Below are 20,834 nucleotides of genomic sequence, written 5' to 3' on the forward strand. Positions count from 1 at the left end.
AAGCGCTGCTCTCCCACCTCTAGCACCAGAGGCGAGGGGGGTCCTTCGCCACCCCAAAGCCCATCCTCCCCCGCTGGGCGCCCACATACGTCCCCCTGCATCGCCAGGCACGAGTCCCCCCCTTTTCTCTTCCCCCTCGGCCCCCGGGGGGGGGCTCCTTCCTTCCTCCCCTCCGCACAAACGCCCTTCCCTCCAAGCGGAGCCCCTTCGCGGGGATTCCCGGAAAACCCCCAACTTTCTCTTTCCCTTTCCAGCTTTCAGCTGCTCGCTGGCGGTGGGTCTTCTGGGTAGCAACTACTGACGGAATCCTAACTCTTTTAGCTTATTGGTCCAGTGTTTTCCCTTCCACCAATCCTGGCAGCTCGGTCTGAAATAGGCGGGGCTTGAGGTCGCGCTACTTCGCATTGGGAGGAGGTCAGGCGACGTTTGCGGAGGGTCCGGTATGGCTCCGGATTAAGAATTAAAAACCCAGCGGAAAAAGTACGAGGTCCGGCCTTGACAACGAGCATGAAGCTTCCGGGCGCGCCTGCCTTGCTCCTGGGGGCGCTGGCCCTCCTCTTGGGGGGCTGCGAGGGTGAGTAATGTGGGAAAGGTGGGGGGGGGGAAGAACCGCAGAAGTGGCGTCGAAGTCTTGCTTTACGAGGGACATCCGGAGTCGCTCCTTTTCTTGGATCCGCTTTTCCCCCTGACCGTTCAGGCTTTTGTTCTCGATGGATAAAAACATTTCAGAGGGTTTTGGGTGGCGCGAGACGTCCGGGAAAGAGTGTGCCATTTAATCCGAAGTCAGTCCCCTTTCGGATCCACGCTGTTCAAGGGCTCTTGGTCTCATAGGCTGAAAAAAAAATGCAATCACCTTCGACTTTCGAGCGACTCCCCCTCCCCGAAGTGCTGTCCGCATAGTACTGTATTAGATAGCTGAGCAGAGGGACGCCCCCTTTCCCCTCCTCTGGATGATGAGGGTCGTCAGGACGAGGCAGCATCCCCTCAGTCCAGGTGTGACGTCAGGTGACGTTCAGGTGCAGAATAAAGGAAGAGATGATAAACAGGGGCAGAATGTGTGTGTGTGGGGAGAGAGGGAATATGTTGATGTGTGTCTGTGCAGGGCCGGACTGGCTCAGCAGGAAGGGCTTGATTAGACTCGGGGGCTGGGAGGGTTTCCTTTTTATGCTTAAAAAACCCCAAAAATCTTTTCCCCGACCTTCCCAGATCTCCCCCAAGAGCAGATCTTGCTGCAGTAGGTAAGACTAAAGGACTCGGGTAAGGTAGAGAAGGGCTTTGGGTGGAAAGGGGGATGCTTGAAATCAACTCCAGGTCCTCTTGGTTCCCTTGGATCTGACAAAGAACCAGGTCCTCCTCAATACCTGGGAAGGATGATGGCTTTCAGTCTGATCTTGCCCCCTTCTAAGCTGTTGAGGACGTCGACCCCGAGAGAAGTTTGGAAAGAGAAGACCAGAAATGGGGCCTTCTTGGAGGTGACACCCCATCTCTGGAACCCCCTTCCGCCTGAGGTTTGCCTGGAGGGTCCCTTCACTGATAACTTTTAAGAGACTCGGGAAAACCTGGTGATTCATTCGGGTCTTCGGAAATACTCCACAGTCAGAAGGCAGGGTTTCTTCCAGCTCCTATGTTACCAAGCCTGCCTTCTTGAATAGTTTTATTAAAACCTTTTGTGTTGTATTTCTTACTTTTTAAGAGATAGTCATTTTCTTTTGGCGTGCTCTGGTCCATGGGGTCACGAAGAGTCGGACACGACTAAACGACTAAACACACACACACATTTTCTTTTTATTTTATTGTGATGTCTGTGTTTTTATTATTTAATGTTATTCTTGGTTTGGAAACCACCCAGAGTGACCTTTGCAGCCAGATTGGCAATATAGAAATACAGTGGACCGTCTACTTAAGGAATTAATCCGTATTGGAATGGTGGCTGCAAGTCGAAAAGTCTGTAAGTCGAATCTCCATTGACCTACAATGCACTGAAAACCGATTAATCCCATAACCAGTGGTTTTTATTCTATTTTTATTCCATTTTGGTTTTTTCTGGTCTGTAAGTCGATTCTCTGGCTGCAAGTCGAATCTAAATTTTGCAGCCAGAGAAGTCTGTAACTCGAAAAGTCTGTAAGTCGAGCCGTCTGTAAGTCGAGGGTCCACTGTAAAATCAATAAATTTGAATCACACATACCATCTGCCAACACTGAGGGAGTCACAGGGGTGTTTGACACTTGTTGTGGCACAACACCATGGATCTGAGGTATAGGTTTTTACAGTTTATCATTTTGCAGTGTTGCAAAAACGCCAGATGTAGTCATGCTATTCGTCACACACAAGTGTGCCTTCTGCATTGGTGATGGTTTCAGGTTTATCCCCTGTAAAAACCATGTTGTCTGAATATGACCTTTTTTTAATATCCTGGATCCAGTTTTTCTTTTCCTTTGGAAATAAGAGCTATCACTCCTCAATATGGAGAGGTTTAATTGCATGGGGTTGGCTATTTTAATGGCTCACTTGAATGTGTCATTCCATTGATAGCAGTTTTGTGTTACATGATTAGTTTTCCTGGGACATGTTATAGATTGATTTCTAGGGGCAGGGCAACAATACAGTAAAGTGGAAATCTAGGGTGGCATGCTGGTGGATTATCATCCTACCCATCAGGAGTGGATTGGGAACAGAGCACCACATTCTGTTTGAATGTTGTTGCTTTTAGCAATGGGATTGTGTCTAGTTGTACTGCAATGTAAGTAGATTCTCTTGTGATTGATTTTGTGTTGTCTGTAAATTCTACACCATCAGTAACATACAAATAAATGAAAGAAAGAAAATATTTTCAGAATAAAGTAAGATGTTCACGTGCCTCCAAGTAAAAATTAAAAAGCAGGTAAAATTTTGGCTATCCTATTTGAAAAACACTGTTTTTTGCCCTTTTGTCTTCAGTGTGGAAAGGATTGTCACTCTTGAATTGGCCTTTTCAGCCACACTAGACACTGTTCCAAGTCCTCTATTCAGAGCACGTCTCTCAAGACTGAAGGATTCCTACGTGTGTGCTCTTTCTGGGTGTTTGTGTAGTGCAGACATACAAAATCAACCAATGCCATTTGGAAAATTTGAATAAATGGAAAAGAGGGTTCTGCTGGGGGCAGTCAAAATCCAGAGTGCAGGTTCTGTTATTCCATCTTTGGAAGGAAAAAGCAGCAACTGGACACCAAGAAGAAACGAGTTCTTGCTCCGGATTTGGGCCCTGTGTTGGCTTCCTCCTGAAAATTCCCTGTAGAAGGTGCAATTTCTAGCGGTCAGCCTTCTTTATGGTCCAGCTCACATCTCCATACATAGCTACTGGAAAAACCATAGCTTTAACTATGCAGACCTTTGCCAGCAAGGTGATGTCCCTGCTTTTTAAGATACTGTGAAAAATCACACTAGGGCTTATTTTCAGGTTAGGTCTTATTTTGGGGGAAACAGGATATGAGAAGTATATTTGCATGATGCCATTACTATAACGGACTATATAGAAGAAGGTGCCACAGACCATGCCTTTGCTATTATAATAGTGTTTGATATACAGTAATTCACATTTTTCAGCATCTGCAGAGAGGGTTTTTTCTGGAACTAATCCCCTACAGATACGCGCAGGGGTGTGTGTCCTACTGTATACAGAAATGCAAGGAAGGGGATGTAGGTTTTAAGAACCTGTTTTAAAAAGGATGGGCAAGGAGATGGCCCTGAGGGTCTTGGCCCAACCTACAATGACATGTATTCCATTTTATTTATTTAGTAACTTTTATTTATTTTGATTTACTTGTGACATGGGAATGTATTGTCATAATTTGCAGTTCTTCAGCGTGGCCTCTGTGAATGCACACAAAAGGGTTAAATCAGTGCCAGCATAGATCCTCTCAGAATATTCTGGTGCTTAAACAGAAAAGTAACAAAGTTTAAGGTTGCCCCTACCGCGCATGCTCCGCCCACCAAAGCCCCAGTTCCTTTAGTTTTAAGCAATTAACCAATAAAGTAAAGGTCCTTGGACACTCTCTTCTCCTGTCCCCTTATTTAAAAAGGGGTGGGGAGAGAAATTCCCATGCTGGAAGCCTTCGGGACAATGGTTTTGCAGCAGTGCTCTTGATTTGGAGAATAACTTTACTGCTTGGTGAATTATTTGGGACAATCACTCAATGGGTTTTTCCTGGAAGTAATTTTTGTGAGGTCTATGTGCAAGAACCAGTTTCTCCCCACACCATAAGAATGAGGATGACAACAATGATACTGATGTTGTTTATTATTATTTAGAAATACCAGGCACAGTCAAAATTATAAAAACATTGACTGGTATTATATAACAGATACAGGTTTTAACCAAAAACCTAAGTATCTGTTAAATCTCGATGCAGTATATGTGCTGTTTCACCAAAATCCATGCATTTCTAGGCATATTTTTACAATATTTTTGAGACTTTAATAGGATGCTTCTGAGTACAGGATTGTGGGAGTGGGGGTAAAATCATCTTCTAGACCCTCCTAATTCTGCTCCCTCTCCCCATCCCTTTCCAGGCTCCTCCTCGCACTCATTGCTGTATTTCCACACTGCTGTGTCCGAACCCAGCCAGGGGCTACCCCAGTTTATCTCAGTGGGGTACGTGGACGGCCAGCTCTTCAGCCAGTATGACAGCGTCACAAGAAGGACACAGCCTCGGGCGCCCTGGATCAAGAAGGTGGATGAGGATGACCCCCAGTATTGGGACAGGAACACCCAGATATGCCGGAACAACGAGGAGGTGTACAGAGTGAGCCTGCAGAATTTAAGACGTTACTACAACCAGAGTGGAGGTGAGTGGAAGGAAGGAGGGGGGAGCAGTTCTCCTCCCAGGGTTGATGTTGGGAGAAGGAATGAAATGGAAGGAAGGCCCACCCAGGGCAGGCACCCCTTTTCCCTCCGGTTGGCTCGACATTGATTGGGGGGAGGGAAGAGGAACAGGACAGAGAAGCCCCACTCCGGAGAAAAGAGAAAGAGGGGAGTCGGAGTGGAGTCAAAACGACAGCAATGGTAACCGAAGGGAAAGCAACAGGAGGGCCGAGCTGCTCCTCTCCGGATGGCAAGGAGGGGAGGAAGGCAGGCGGGCCATTCAGGGCCATTGAGCATATCAGGAAATCGGGTTGGAAGCATCTCCCGTCTGGTTTACAGCCTCTAAAGTGGAACGTTTTCTAATTTGGGGGATGGCAGGGGGTCGTGGGGAGACCAAAGACAGGCGTCCTTGGATCCAGTTGTGGATTTTCATTCACTTCCCTTTTTGGACAATACAGGTTTACCTCAAAAAACATGCATTGGAGGTGAATTTGTATTGTTAGTGTTACTTTGAAAGTAAAGGTAACAGCCAGGTAAGAATTATGATGACTCAACAACTGTGTCACAGTGTATAAAATGTTAACTGTTTGAGGTGAGTGAAACAAAAGCGGGCAGCTGGTCCTTTTCTTTAAAGCAGGCGCTGAGCGTGCAGGGTCTGGTTTCAGAGGCATCCAGTCCCCCCCCCCCCGGTTGTTTTGAAGAGACAGACATCTTAAAACAACCCTAAGCAGGCTGGCTTTTAGAGTTGTGGAGGGTGGGGAGTAGCAAATCCATGTTTTAAAAAAGAAGTGTGCTGGAGACATGAAAAAAGAAAAACACGAAACGTGAAAGTAAGTTGTCGTATATCATAGCCAAGCACAAAATGGATGCCTTGTGGCAGAAGAACCAGCTGTCAAGGGGAGGGAGACATGTGCCTGAGGCTTAACATGTTTCGTCTGGCCCTCCATTCCTCATCAAGTGGTTGTTGTTTAGTCGTTTAGTCGTGTCAGACTCTTCGTGGCCCCATAGACCAGAGCACGCCAGGCCCTCCTATCTTCCACTGCCTCCCGGAGTTGGGTCAGATTCATATTGGTTGCTTTGATGACAATGTTCAACCATCTCATCCTCTGTCATTCCCTTCTCCTCCTGCCTTCACACTTTCCTAACATCAGGGTCTTTTCCAAGGAGTCTTCTCTTCTCATGAGGTGGCCAAAGCATTGGAACCTCAGCTTCAGGATCTGTCCTTCCACTGAGCACTCAGGGTTGATTTCCTTCAAAATTGGTAGGTTTGTTCTCCTTGCAGTCCAGGGGACTCTCAGAATTCTCCCCCAGCACCACAGTTCAAAAGCATCAATTCTTTGGCGGCCAGCCTTCTTTATGGTCCAGCTCTCACCTCCATACATTGCTACTGGAAAAACCATAGCTTTGAATATGCAGACCTTTGTCAGCAAGGTGATTTCTCTGCTTTTTAAGATGCTGTGAAAAATCATACTAGGGCTTATTTTCAGGTTAGGTCTTATTTTGGGGGAAATGGTACGAGAAGTATATTTGCATGATGCCATTACTATAACAGACGACATAGAAGAGGGTGCCACAGACCATGCCTTTGCTATTGTAATAGTGTTTTATTTAATTCACGTTTTCAGCATCTGCAGAGAGGGGGGTTTGTTTGGAACTAATCCCGTATATATACGCCGGGGTGTGTGTGTTCCTACTGTATACAGAAATGCAAGGAAGGGGATGTAGGTTTTAAGAACCTGTTTTTAAAAGGGTGGGCAAGGAGAAGGCCCTGAGGGTCTTGGCCCAAGCTGCAGAAAAACAATGACATTTATTCTATTTTATTTATTTAATACTTTTATTTATTTTATTTATTTTGATTTACTTGTGACATGGGGATGTACTGTCATACTTTGCAGTTTTGAATCCATCCATCATTTTGTCTTGTTTGGAGAGGAGTGCGTAAAAGTTCTTGAGGGGAGGAATCTGAGGATCCGTAGCGGGATACCGATGATTCCTGCTCTAGAAATGTTCTAATTCGGAGTTTGCTTTCAGCTCTTTTAAGAGGAGAAGATAGAAAGGAGAGAATCAGCGGCTCGAGAGGACAGAGGTGGGCAAAGGGAAGGGTGGTGGGCTGTTTTGTTTGTTTGTTTGTTTGTTTGTTTGTTTTTTGCCCCTCCGGAGCCCCCAAGGTCCCCTGTCCGAGGGGCTCCATTTTAAAATAAATCAATCTGACCCTGAAAAGGTTCCCCTGCATTCCCTCTGCCACGTTTCCACCCTGGCACCCCAAGTCCCCCAAAAGTAACCTTTTAAAAAAGATTCTCACTAGAGACCATGAGAAGACCCTTTTTTCATTAAAATACATTTTTAAAAGAACAATATTTTTCAGGATTGGAAGTGCAGAAGTGGTCTGGGAGTGGGTGGTTTGCAGTCTTCAGAACATCTGGATGTTTCCCACGTGTGGATCAGGAGAAGTGAGTGGGAAGCAACGGAGTCCATTCTGTCCACTTCAAAAGGAAAGATAGCCTTGTGGGCCGGTGGAACTCATGGGCACAGGATACTAAGAAAGCAGCAGTAGCATCCCCTACCAAGTACACTTGGAAGAGGGGGGGCTAGAGAAATTCCTTATGAGGAGGGAGCCTGTGATTTCTGCTAGATTTGTTGTTAGACAGAAAAAATGTGAGGATGAGAGAGAGGCCCCCCAGGCAAGTAAGCGCAAGAGGCAAAAAATGGAGGCCTTCCATCCTCTGTGCCATTTTGGCCGACCCTTGTCGCTCTAGACCACGAATGTGGAGCCCAACTAAGTTTCATCCACAAGTTGGCTGGCCCAGGAGGTGGTTCTCATGGATGCGTCCAGAACGGAGCCACATCTAATTGAGAGGATGATAGACATGAAATCCAAATTCCAGAGCGATTCCTTTGGAGAATAAATGCCAGTGAAATCACTGTGTTGCCCACACGTGGCTTGTTTCTGGCACACCAGTGATGACTGGTGTGGGGAGAGAGTTCCTGTGTTGGGCCTCGGGAAGGCTTGTCGGAGGACAAGATATTGGGTGAAGGCAGCCATTCTGATGCGAGCAGGAAGCCATTTGGAGTTGGGCAAAATCCCACTTGGGTTTGTCTTATCTGTGGAAGGGCATAGAATTAGAAGGGGGCAGATCTCGTGGTTGGAGGTCTTCGGGTCTTTACCAGTCAGTGGGGGCTCAGTTGCAAAACCAGGGGGAGACCCCGTGGGGAGTGTGGGGACCCCGAAAGAGTCTTTCCTCCAAAGACGAGCCGCTCTGGAAAAGCCGAGTTCTGAAACCCTGTCAGTTCGTGCAGTCAAGCCATTGCGTCGTCAGTGGGGATTGGGTGAGATGCCTCCTCACCTGTCTGATCCATTGATTCAAATGGGTCTCCTCTAGTTGTGAGTTCCCTCACTGGAATGTCTGATGGGAACAAGGTGTTTGGAAACAATTCAGTAAAACAACTTAGCAGAGTTAAATGTATTTGCCTGCTACAGAGACTGGCAAAACATTAGGAGGAACAACCTTCAGAACACGGCCAAAGAACCCGAAAAACCCACAACAACCATTAGCAGATTGTCTGCTTCAATGCAATTCAGCCGGAGAGCTCTCTGTTCTCCAGAACCTCCCCCCCAGTTTCCCTCTTTCTGCCCCATTTCTTCTCCTTCAATTTGAAGGGGGGGGTGAATCCTGGCTGTCCTTCTTGGGATTGACAGGGGAGCCCAGTGGATGTGGAGGCAGGATCCTTGGGGGGAGGGAATCTGGTGGGTGGGGAGAGAGGGGGTCCATTTGGTCCTGGAGGGGGGAAGTGAAGGAGAAGGTGGAGGGGATTTGTAGTCTATGCGTCTTAATTCAGAAAAACCATGTTTCTGGTTGATCCAAGTCAGTTGATGAGACATAACATGGCTGTGTTGCCTCTTTGGGGCTCCTCGGAGGGGCTCCGTCCTGTGGTGCCAGACGCTTCCAAGAACAAGCGTGGTTCTTCCTTTTGTAGAAAAATACCCCATTTGGGCCCTTTTTGGGGGGCGCAAGAGGAGGTGGAAGGGGTGGTGTGGGACAGTGGGAGACGGGCTCCTTGCCTCCCCTGAGCCCCACCCACCCACCTCTGTGGGTCAGGTTTTGACTCCCTGCTGTTGGCTGTCTGGAGGGGGACTGGGCCAAGATGGTGGGGAAGAAGGGCCTTTCCTATATGCCCAGGATAGATGGGGGGGTGCTCCCTAGGTGGCAGGGAGGGAGGGAGGACCCCAAGGGACAGCCCTGCCAGGGTGGGGAGCCGTGGGCAGGGGGCTCATGGCTTGGGGGAATGGGGAAGTTACCCCCCCCGATTTAGGGGTCTGTTTTGGGAAGAGCGAGGGTTGAGTCCAAAAAGGAAGTAGGGGAGAGGAGGAGGTGGGAGCTGGCTGTGGGGAAATGGGGGGCACAGCAAGCCCCCCTTTGCCCTTCCAGACCATGGGGGAGGAGGCGCCTGGGGGTGGAGAGGTGGGGTGGGGCCTCCATGGGGAATCTAGGCCTTTGTTGAGGGCGAATTTCTTGCTGAATCCCCTTCTGGGTGGGTGGCTGTGGGGAGGGGACCCAAGGGGGTCTTTCGTGGGGAAGGTGTGGGGCTTCATCCCCATCCAGGCAGCCGAGAGAACTTCCTCAAGGGTCGTGTTGGGATGTTGCCTGACTCTTGGGCCGGAGGTCATTATGAGGCGAAAGGCAGAGCAGACAAAGCGATGAAGGAAAGAGGAAGGAGGGCCCTCTGGGGGGGGTTCTTTCCTCCCCTGGAAACTCTCCCCCCAACTCCCCCCCAAGTGCTGAGATGGTCTCTGAGGGGACTGGCCCTGCTGGAGGGAAATTTACATTTATTGGGGAAGGTTGTCCCTTTCTCAGCGCCTTGGAGGGGATTTACATTTGTAGGGGGAGGGTTGTGGGAGGAAGTCCCCCTTTCTCACCCCTCCCCGTCTGCGACTCTCTCTCTCTCTCTCTCTCTCTCTCTCTCTCTCTCTCTCTCTCTCTCTCTCTCTCTCTCTCTCTCTCTCTCTCTCTCTCTCACACACACACACACACACACACACACACACACACACACACACACACACACACACACACACACACACACACACACACACACACACACGGGTCTGTTTTCAGGGTTTCACTCCCTGCAGTGGATGTACGGCTGTGAGCTGAGGGAGGATGGGAGCAAAGGAGGAGCGTATGACCGGGAGGCCTACGATGGGAGGGACTACATCGCCCTCGACAAGGAGACCCTCACCTGGACGGCGGCCGATTCCAAGGCCCAGATCACCAAAGAGAAGTGGGAGAAGGAACCAGCCATTGCCCAGAGGAAAAAAGAGTACCTGGAGGAGATTTGCATCAAGTGGCTGCAGAGACACCTGGACTACGGGAAGGAGAGTCTGCTCAGGAGAGGTGAGGGGACATGGGAGGGGAGGGAAAATGTGTGGGTGTGAGAGAGATTGTGGGTCCTTGGGAAGGGTGGACATCCCCCCAGTTAGTTCCTGGAGAGACCCCCCTCATTATTCAGAAAAGGCCGTGGGTGCTTTAGGCCAAAGCGCCTTCGAACTTCACGCTTGTGTGCGTATTGGTGTCTGTGCACGCTTGTGTGTGTGTGTTTGTATGTGTGTCTGAGATACACTTTTGGCTACATTCCCAGATTTCCGACTTGAAAATCTTCAGAAGTCAAAACCTGACAGACATGACTTGACGGGGGGGGGGGGGTGATAGCTTGGCTCCCTCCTCATCCCAGTGTGTGTGTTTTGTTGTTGTTTTTGTTGCTGTCTGACACTTATTGCTTCTTTATTTTCCTTGCGACCAAGAATCAAGCTTTTTGGGAGGGGGGAGTGTAAGGCTTTGGGAGGGACAGCCATTCCTTCCCTTCGACAGACGTGGGGAGACCCCCCCCAATTAGTTCCTGGGGAGACCCCTTCCCATTATTCAGGAAAGGCTGTGGGAGGCTAGGACCAAACCAACTTCGGGCACGTGTGTGTCTGTGACTCTGTTTGTTTGTGTGAGTTGCAGTTTTGGCTACATTCCCAGATTTCTGACCTGAAAATCTACGAAAGTAAAACCAAACAGATTTCGCTTGAGACCGTGTGTGTGTGTGTGTGTGTGTGTGTGTGTGTGTGTGTGTGTGTCCCTCCTCTGCCCACAGTGTGTGTTCTGTTATTGTGTGACACATTTACTTGCCTATTTATTTTCATTGGGACCAACACTCCAGCGTTTCCTGCCCCTCCTTTTCCCCGGCACAGCCCCCCCTCCCCTCCTGCCTTCTTCCCAAGGAGGTGGCTTTTGGGGGGGGGGTTGGGGTGGGCAGGCCTGATCCTTCCCCCGCCAGACAAAAACCCCTGCTTTTTCCACTTAGTCCTTGATTTCCATTTGGCTGTCAGGAATGCCCAGTATTCTTCCTCCTTCTTCCTCCCCTGGGATTTCCTCCCCACCCCACAGAAAAAAACAGCGTTTCCCAGGGATCCTTTCTGGTTTCCCAGGGGCACCCCTGGTCCTTCCCCTTCTTGCCTCCCAGCACTTCAGAGAGGATGATGGCAGAAGGTTGTGGGGTCGAGGAGGGCAAAGGTGGGGTCACCCCGAGTTTCCCAGGGAAAGAAAGAGGGGAACACCCCCCCCCCCGCAATTCCCTGGAGGTTCTTCATCCCTTTGGGATCCAGGGCTGGGATGGATGGTTTAATGGGAGAGATTTAAATAATGTTCTTTAAGTCCACAATGAGATGTGTGGTCTGCCTTTTAATTATTCTTTTATTTGTTTTATATATAGTCCACTTTTCTCCCGATAAGGGGACCTAAGGCAGCTCACAAAATTAAAAGAATAGAATTAACAACATAGAACATTAAACATTAAAATGAATTAAACAGTATACTACAGTGGACCCTGGACTTACAGACAGCTTGACTTACAGACTTTTTGAGTTACACACTTCTCTGGCCGCAAAATTTAGGTTTGACTTGCAGACTGAGATTTGACTTGCAGACCAGAAAAAAACCAAAATGGAACAAAAACGGCCTGTTACAGGATTAATCGGTTTTCAATGCACTGTAGGTCAATGGAGACTTGACTTACAGACTTTTTGACTTGAGAACCGCCTTCCAATACAGATTAAGTTCTCAAGTCAAGACCCCACTGTAATTAAAACACAGTAATATTAGGACCCCAGTATCTACTGGATCAATATCCGCTGATTCAGTTACCCATGGTTTGAAAATACTGTCCTGTATTTAAAATATTAGAAGAAAGGAAAAAAAAGCCTCATGTTTTATCAGTACTGGCCACTAGACAGGAGGAGACCTTGCTGTAAATTCTTGGTCTCGTCTGCAATTTTTCTTTTCTTTTACCACACTTGTTCCCAAACTTTTTCATCACCCTTTCTTCCCCAATTCCTGGGGGCTCAGCCCCTTTGCCATCTGCAGGAGATACTCTGTGGGGATGGCTGGGGCGGCTTCTCACGAGGAAGGCAACAACAGTGGGGGCATTCGCTATTACAAATATAACAAATGTCGTAGGAACCTTTAGGGTATCTCTAGTCCATGTAAATCTGCTGTGAAGAGATTTCATTTATTTAATTTTGAGAGAGCAATTCAGAAGACTGTGAATGGTTCTCTTCAGGGACTTTGTGTTTTATTTATTACATATATTGAATAATAAAGGCCAGCGAAGGAACTGATGAGAGAGAGAGAGAGAGCAAAGAGCAGCCGGCGCAGAGATCCTTCCTAGAAGGCAATGAGGAAGATGATCCTAGTTCAGGAGGTTTTGCTGGCCCCTCGGCTACAAAGTATTTCTGCCTCTCGCACCCGGTCTCTGGGGCTGATGCCCTGGCCAGTTCCCAGAACCGTGAATATTTGGCTTGCTGAGTCTTTTCAGATCATTTCAAGATACCAGTAAAAGCTCTGCTAGACGTTGTCTAGAGGGGCGGGGTAAAAATTGAATAAATAAAATAAATAAAATAAATTTCCTTTTCGCTGTAAAAGAAAATCAAGAGTCCTCCGGGGGAGGGATTTGTGGGGAAGAACAGAAGAGTCCCACGGGATCGAAGCCAAGCCACCGTCCTGCCAGGCACAGGAAGGGACTCCGTCTTCATCCCAGCGCTGCTGTTTTTTTGCAGATCGTCCCGTGGGGAAGGTGACGCACCAGGAGGGCTACGATGACAGGGAGACCCTCGTCTGCCAGGCTTACGGCTTCTACCCCAAGGAGATTGACGTCACTTGGAGGAAGGAGGGAGAGGTCCTGCAGGAAGGCACTTTCCACAAGAGCGTGGCCCCCTATCCGGACGGGACCTACCACGCCTGGCTCAGCATCGAGATCGACCCCAAGGAGAGAGACCAGTACCGATGCCACGTGGACCATGCCAGCCTGGGGGAGCCTCTGGTCTTGGCTTGGGAGGCGCCTGGTGAGTGACAAGAGGGGCGGAGGAGGAGAGGCTGCCCTTTCGGTGGGGGCAGCTGGATGGATTTCGGAGTGGGTGCCTGTTCACTGAGGGAGGAGGGAGACTCAAGAGTCTCTCAGCAGCATCTCCAGCTGGATCAGCACATACACCTCAATAGGACCCTCACTGTCAAATACATGTGATTTGAATTCGGTTGAATTTTTTTTTGCCATTGTAACTCTTTTGACAATTCCTTCCCTCCAAACACAACTTATTGTGCTGTGATCACAGCCTGCTTCCTGTCTTTTCACCTGTAAGCATGTCCTTGCAAGTTACAAAATTAACTGTGGTATTTTAATTCTTACTTTAGCATAAATGTCATGGATTCCAATCGAATTTTTGAATATAATACAATAAAGTAAAGGCACTCAAGAGAAATGTAACGGCATTTAAATGAAAAATGTAGATAAAAATATAGTGAATTAAACAATTATAGAAATTAACAGCAATAAATAAAAAACATCGAAAACCACTGAAAACATGTGAGAAAATATAGACAACTCCAACATCTCCCCCATTAACTTCACACTTCATTTCTACAAGGATGCTGCAAATCTGACAGGCAGTTATTTGGGGGGGCGGGAGCTTGAGAAGCCATCTATGCAATCTACAGTTGCAATCAAAATTACAGTGGTGCCTCACTTAACGAGGATAATCCATTCCAGCGAAATCGCTGTAAAGCGAAATCCTCGTTAAGCGAAATAAAAAGCCCATTGAAACGCATTGAAAACCCTTCAGTTTATTTATTTTATTTATTTATTTAACTTATATGCCGCCTGCACAACCCGGAGGTCTCTGGACGGCTTACAACATTTAAAATACAATAAAAAGGCAAAATAAAAGCGCAGAATAATTAAAATGCTATTAAAAATATATATTCTAAAAATAGCCATGAGACCCACAGCTGATATTATTTCAATTAAAAGCCTTTTGGAACAGGAAGGTTTTGAGCTGGCACCGAAATGTCATCAGTGTCGGCACCAGACAAATCTCAGTCAGGAGGTCATTCCATAGTCTGGGGGCAGCTGCCAAAAAGGCCCTTTCTCTAAAAGCCCTCTTATCTCCTTAAGGGATGGCTCTTTCAAAAGGGCCCCCTGGCTAGATCTTAATTGCCGGATAGGTTCATATGGAAGGAGGCGGTCCTTCAGGTATCCAGGGCCCAAGCCGTTTAGGGCTTTATATGTCAAAACAAGCACTTTGAATTGGGCTCGGGCAGCAACTGGTAGCCAATGTAACTTAAACAGAATCAATGTAACTTAAACAATGCGTTCCAATGGGCTGAAAACTCACCATCCAGCGAAGATCCTCCATAGGGGCAGCCATTTTTGGTGCCTATAAAGCGAGGAATCCGTCCTAGAAAACAGCGGGGGGCCATTTTGTACACCTGGTGGCCATTTTGAAACCTGACATCAGCTGTTTTTAGATCCTCGTAATGCGAAAATCGGTTCCCGAGGCAGGGAACCAATCATCGTGAAGCAGATTTTTCCCATTTAAACCATCATTTTGCAATCGCAAAACCTAAACGTCAAGCGATTTCCTCGTTAAGCGAGGCAATTGTTAAATGAGGCACCACTGTATTAAACTCCCTATTTATTGACAAAATTTACAAACTTTCAGCTGTTTGCAATGAATGAATCAAACAAAACCCCTTCATATAGCTCACCACGAGTCTTTGAAGTGGTTCCCCCAAATTCCACTGAAAATGCAACTGGTAATGAATTCTTCACTCTCAAAATTATTTAATCCCTTCATGGCAAACATTTTTAGTCCTTAGGAGAGCACCCTTTTGCTGTTCGGACCTGCTGCAGACAAGATGCACAGTCAGACACCAGCTTCTGGCCGCGTTCCGGAGGAATCTTCTTCTTCTCCTTCTTCATGCCCAATGGGCCTCCCTATTGAGGAAAACTCTTGGGTTTGGGGGCTGCAACCGCCTGCTTCAAATCTTCATCACTCTCACTCACTTGTTAGCCCTGTTAAAAATCCTTTTAGACTGTTTTCATCTCCTCCTGAACAGGGCAGGGGGGTTCTGGGTTCGTGTTCAGTTATTTCGTTCTTCCTGTTCACTTTCAGCTTCCAACTTGGGCCTCATTATTGGGTGCGTCGCAGTAGTTCTTCTCCTGATCGTGGCTGGGATTGCTGGCGCCTGGTTCTACATCAGTAAGTCAAGGAGTGAATGCCTTGGTTGGGAGGTTTCTGTGTGGTTGGAGGGAGGCGTTTTCCTGTGGAGTCTCCCTTCAGGGGGAAAATTGAGAGGAGGCCCATGGCCTGGGCTTCCCTGCTCTCTTCCTACACCTTCCGTCAGGGCTCGTCATGAGCATCTCGGGTCTGCTCCTTTTTCCCAGGGATCCCCACGTGTCTCAAGCCAAAGTCAGGCTTGGCAGGTTCTTCGTTTGAAATCTTCCCAAATGATGAGGGACACCCCCAGATCTCCCCTTCTCAGAGTATCATGGGAAGCGTCGCCTCCTTTCTGTGCTGACCTAAGTTGCACCTCAGGGTTCTTCTGGGGCAGAGGGAGACGAAAGTGGCCCTGTAGGTGTTCTTGACTACAACTCCCATCAGCCCTGGTTACTGTGAGCAGTTGCAAAGGATCATGGAAGTTGTTGTTTAGCAACATCTGAGACAACCATGGTTCTAGAAGGGAGGGACCAGAGGCAGGAGGGTTTCCATGGGAACCAATGAAATCATTTGTTGCTACCAGGAGACCTTCCTTCCCTGCCTCCAGGGGTGGGTTTGGATGATCTCTGGGAACAGCCTTCAGCGATAACTCTCCGATTCTGTCTCTGCAGAGAAACGACAAGAAGGCTACAAGGCAGCATCAAGTGAGTAGAACTTTCCTCTTTCTGTGTTTAAATTCCAAGCCTAAGGCTGCCTCTGAAGCTCTTGGACTACATCCCCCATCAGCCCTAGCCATTGAGAGCAGTTGTGGAGAATTATGGGGTGGGGAGCAGCAGTCTTGCTGATCAATAGCCTGTCCTTTGAGTGCGGTCGGTCTCTCAGTCGTTTCCCAAGGTCAGTTTTTCCCCCTGTGGTGTGTGAGGGAGGCTTCAGTTGCAGTTTGCTTGACATCTTATGGTGAAAATGCTCTTTTAAAAAAATGAAATAAAGGCCAGGGAGGGACGTGGGAAGGAAAAGCACAATCCCCTCCTATCACATGGGATTAAGACGCAGTGAAGAGACCGCATTGGAGGAACATTTGCTAGTCCTTTCGTTGTCTGGGCTCCCTGGCAGCCAGAAGGGTAGCAGCCCAGCCGCCTTGTGGACTCGGAAGGCTCTCTGCCTGGTGCCACCTCTGCCCGGTCTTCCATGTTGCCCCTTTCCCCACTTCCTGTCCCTTCCCCAAGCCCACTTTTTCTTAATGCCTTTGGCACAAGTTCCTAGGATCCGTGTCTTATAGAAACGTTCTTCAGCATGGTACATTTCCAGGGTGCTGACTACCACTCCCCTCATCCTTGGTCACATCACACATCAGTCTTCTTCTCGGGTGCAAGGTCTCCTGATGGTGTTATAAAAGTGAACAAATAAAATGTGGAAAATGGCATGCAGGAAATACCCCGTTAAAGGTGTCGTAGCAGTAAAAAAAAAACCCCTCACTTGCAGTTAAGGCTGGAGAGGCCATTGCTGGAACCTTCCTGGAGGTTGGGAGGCCCCCAAACTGGAGGGTGAAAACTAGAGGAAGGCAAACCATCGTTCCCAAGAGCGGAGCTGAGCAGGGCTGTTCCGTGATCAGGAGGAGGTCCCTCGTGCAGAAGGTGGGCCTGAGTGGGAGCTCACTCGATGGCTCAAAACAACCACCACCTGTCCTTCCACTTCATGACACTCTGTGCACTTTGGGGGATTCAGTAAGTAGTAACTATGTTTCCCCGAAAATAAGACAGGGTCTTCTATTAAGTTTTGCTCCAAAACCACTTTAGGGCTTATTTTCAGGGGATATTTTATTTATTTTCATGTACAACAATCTATATTTATTCAAATACAGTCCTATCATCTTCTGATTGCTGCACCATGGTGGAGGGCGGGGTTTCACTTAACTGGGGCTTATTTTCAGGTTATGTTTCTCCCCAGAAGACACTGGCCTCTCCTGTCCCTGTCTCTTCCAGATTTAGATGTCCATTTTTATCATCCTCCTGCATGGATGATTTTGTAGTTTAATGTAGGAGTTAGACTCTTGTGTGAGTGAGAAAAGGGCTTACCCCCTCCCCCCTCCCATCCATCCATGGATGTTGAATTCCTGATCTTTTCTTCCTTTCCAGCAAATGATGGAGGTTCCAACAGCTCCGGTGGAGGTAAGTGTGATGGAATCTCACCCGGAAAAAAACCCACATCTCACAGACTCTGCAGGGAAAAGAAAGAGACACCCTTTTGAAGCCCCTGGTCTCTCCATGTTGTCTGCTTCTTCAGATCTCCCAGAGGAGAGAGGGGGGTCCTCCCCACCCATTTTGATTCTCCAGCCCCACTTATCAGTGGAAGAGCATCATCAGACAGCATGTCTTGATGAAATATTTCTGAGATACCCATTCAGGGCAAGGGCACTTCTAAAAAACGACTGATGGAGGCCTTTATGTTGTTATAACTTAGCCTCTGAGGTCTGACCTCCTGAAGACTGAACAGACCCCCTGAGACGCATGTGTCACAATGTCAGGCACAATTCAGGGAGATGCTGACTTGGTCTCCTCCTTTCTCTCCACACAGGGAGCAACCGAGCCGTTTAGCATCCTCAGAAAGAGGTGAGTTGCAGAGAACGGGCTTATCATCTGTGAGCAGGAGGGGGAGAGAGAGGCCAAGGCCTTAGGTGGGGAAGCCAAGTCCATTCATCCTGAGGACAGATCCCTTCTCCCTTTTCCAAACACTGTTGACTCCAGGAATACAAGAAGAGTTTTGCAAGGGAGGGACTGGATCTCTGGGAAGATGATGGATCCCTATTAAGCAGACTCCTGCAGCTGCAGCCTCTTAGCCCAGTTGGGAGTCCTGCTTCCCCACCCAGCCTCTTTCCGGACAGTTGCCAGGACTTGCCTTTCCCGGCTGCAGGAGGGGAAGGTTTTGAGGGGGTCAGTGACAGATCAGAGAAAGGAAAAGTGGAAGGAAGGGGTGGCACTCTGTATTCTGTCCTTGATGGTCCTTTCCTTCTTCTGATGAGGCAAGAGGGGGTTCTCCTGCCAAAGCAGTTGAGCCTCCCACCTCTTCCCACCTCAGGGAAGGACTGGCATGTCCATTGGAAGGAGGAAGAAGAAAGGAAGCAGTAAAGGCAGGACTGCTTTGGGTGACCAAGCCATGCCTGGAGTCTATGCAATAGTTTGGGTTGCCAGCATACTCCAGACGCAACTACAACAAATACTGAGCTTGCTGTGTGGTTGAGCCTCCGGCGCTTCAAATATGCAAAGGCCATTTTACTGCATCCTCGGTTTAGAAATGGCCCAAAGCCTGCCCTCAGCACTGAAGGATCTAAATTGTATGTGTCCCCCCCCCCCCCGTCAAGGTCAAAAGTATGGCACTTGAACAGAGCGCTATAGCACTTCATAACACCCCTTGGTAGTTTTGAGTCTGTGGTTGTCTGTCATAGCTAACATGTATCCCTGAAGGGGTTAAATACCAGTGAGAACCAGATAATCCCGACTGTCCTATCTGAGTTGATCTGGGTGTCAGGGTATAAGTCATTTAGTTGCTCCTGCATGATTCTCCAGGAATGTCAGGGTGCAGTGATTGATCCATCTGCCCTCCTGACCAAAAATGTAGCTTCTCGGCATGCTCCATCTCTCTTCATAACAGATCACTGTTTTTGCCGACTCTTACCCCAAATCCAGTGACAAAGAAGGGGATGAGTCTGCTCTTGCCTGTCTGCGAAGCAGCATCCTGAACATATTCTTCCTCTTTTTTCAGCCCAATTCATGGCTGGTGCTTCTTGCAGAGGAAGCCGAATGAGGAAGAGTGGATCCATCATGCTCTGAATCGTGCGGTGCCCTTTCACAATTTCTTCCATTTTTTCACTAGCTATAATTAATGCCTATTTTTGGACTGTGAAAAGCTTGGCTTGATGTTGTGCTTTCAGAAAACTCCACAGTCCTAAGACCTTGTTCCTGTGTCCTTTCCAGCTGAAATAAGAATTTTAGGCCCACCATTGGATGGACAAAATATTTAGTGATTCATGTTATTTAAATTGATGAGACTGCAGCTGTAATGATTCCCAGTCTAGGAAAAAAGCAGCATATTGATCACTTTATCCATCAGTCAGTCAGTCAATCAATCAGCCAGCCAATCAACCTTTGCAGTCCGTGGAGCTTTCTTACTTCAGAGCGTGACTGACAAGCAGAGCTGTTATTTAGTCTATTTTGTCTTAACAAGAGATTATGAGAAAAATTGTATTTCTGAAGGGTTAAAATGCTACTTTCACATTATTTGTATACATATCTTTAATATATTAACTCATTTCTGGCTTGTTTACCTGCTTGCACTTAAATTACTAACATTTGGGGGAAAATAATGAATTCAGGGTGCCTGTGTTCTCTTGGTTGGTAATGAACACTTTGAAATTCCCTATAAAATCAATTTCATCAATGATCACTGTCCCTGATCTGAATTTCAAATGTTCAAGCAATCATGATCTGATTCTTCTAGATTGGAGCTCCTTCTTAGTGACATAAGTAACATATTTTACTTGGCTTTTATGGCCGTGGGTGTAAGATTTCTTTTCTACATGTACATTAAACAGCTGGAATAATTGGATTTCAATAAAGTCTGGTGTTTTCCCATCTGCTGTGTTGCTGTTCCTTCTCTGTGCCTCAGAAGCCTCATTCTTAGCCCATCTTGCTAAGCACCGACCTGGCCCTTGTCGGGGGAAGAGGAGAGAGAAGAGGAGGAGGAGAAGGACTTGGGCCAATTCCACCTCCACTGTTCTTTAAGTCTTTCCCGGCTAGTTTCTGGGATCCAAAGCCATGTTAATTAGAAGGGAAAAGGGCTTCCTGTACCTCCCCTTAGCTCAGGCTGCAACTACACTGGCCAGCTGGATCACTTTGCTGCAGTTTGAGTCACAGCCTGCATTGTAGTTGAACCCGGAGTCAGTGATCACACACAGGTGCTGCGAAATGCTTCACACTCAATGTGATGCAGTGGACATTTCAGCCCCTACATATTTCCTTCCTTCCTCTGGTCCTGCCTCTCCCGATCTTTTTATGGTTTGTTGTCAAACCTCTTGGTTTGAAAGAGTTGCACAGTGTTCCAGAAAAGGTGGCAGCATTCCCAAATACTTTTTAACATGTGCAGAAATAAACATGCCACAGAAACATTTTTTATTTCATCTAGGTCTGTTCTGTATTTAACTTTTTTCTTCATCTGTAAATTATCTAGTATTATCTAAACTAGTATAAAAATACTAATGATGAGGTGATCTAGCACTAATCTCATGAATGTAATTGTTTTTTTAAAAATAGGATGATTGCAAAGGCAGGTATTTTTGTTTTCTCAAGCATCAAGCCCCCAAGCGCCCACATCACCAAAACACCACCCACATGCATACTTATCCCATCTTTAAAAGACAGAATCAGCTGATCACGAGAAAAAATCCATTCAAATAGTTCCAGCTTCAAC

The 20,834-nt window shown here is 47.5% G+C and overlaps 1 protein-coding gene across 3 annotated transcripts in view; it reads left to right on the forward strand.

Moving 5' to 3' along the window:
• The first annotated feature begins 330 nt into the window (after window positions 1–330).
• LOC110070857 (class I histocompatibility antigen, F10 alpha chain-like) overlaps window positions 331–20,834 on the forward strand; it is a 51,135-nt gene continuing 30,631 nt past the window's right edge. Inside the window, exons 1-8 of one of the 3 annotated variants that reach the window (XM_078387923.1) lie at window positions 331–574; window positions 4,549–4,824; window positions 9,955–10,233; window positions 12,936–13,220; window positions 15,327–15,413; window positions 16,043–16,075; window positions 17,507–17,980; window positions 19,131–19,988. In XM_078387923.1, coding sequence (XP_078244049.1) covers window positions 508–574; window positions 4,549–4,824; window positions 9,955–10,233; window positions 12,936–13,220; window positions 15,327–15,413; window positions 16,043–16,075; window positions 17,507–17,619 — 1,140 coding nt within the window. In that variant the 5' untranslated portion in view covers window positions 331–507 and the 3' untranslated portion in view covers window positions 17,620–17,980; window positions 19,131–19,988. Of the gene's footprint in view, window positions 575–4,548; window positions 4,825–9,954; window positions 10,234–12,935; window positions 13,221–15,326; window positions 15,414–16,042; window positions 16,076–17,506; window positions 17,981–19,019; window positions 20,000–20,834 lie in introns of those variants that run through there. The other 2 variants (XM_078387922.1, XM_078387921.1) reach the window with 2 other exon arrangements.

The sequence above is a fragment of the Pogona vitticeps genome, chromosome 2 (assembly GCF_051106095.1).
Source record: "Pogona vitticeps strain Pit_001003342236 chromosome 2, PviZW2.1, whole genome shotgun sequence".
NCBI lineage: Eukaryota > Metazoa > Chordata > Lepidosauria > Squamata > Agamidae > Pogona > Pogona vitticeps.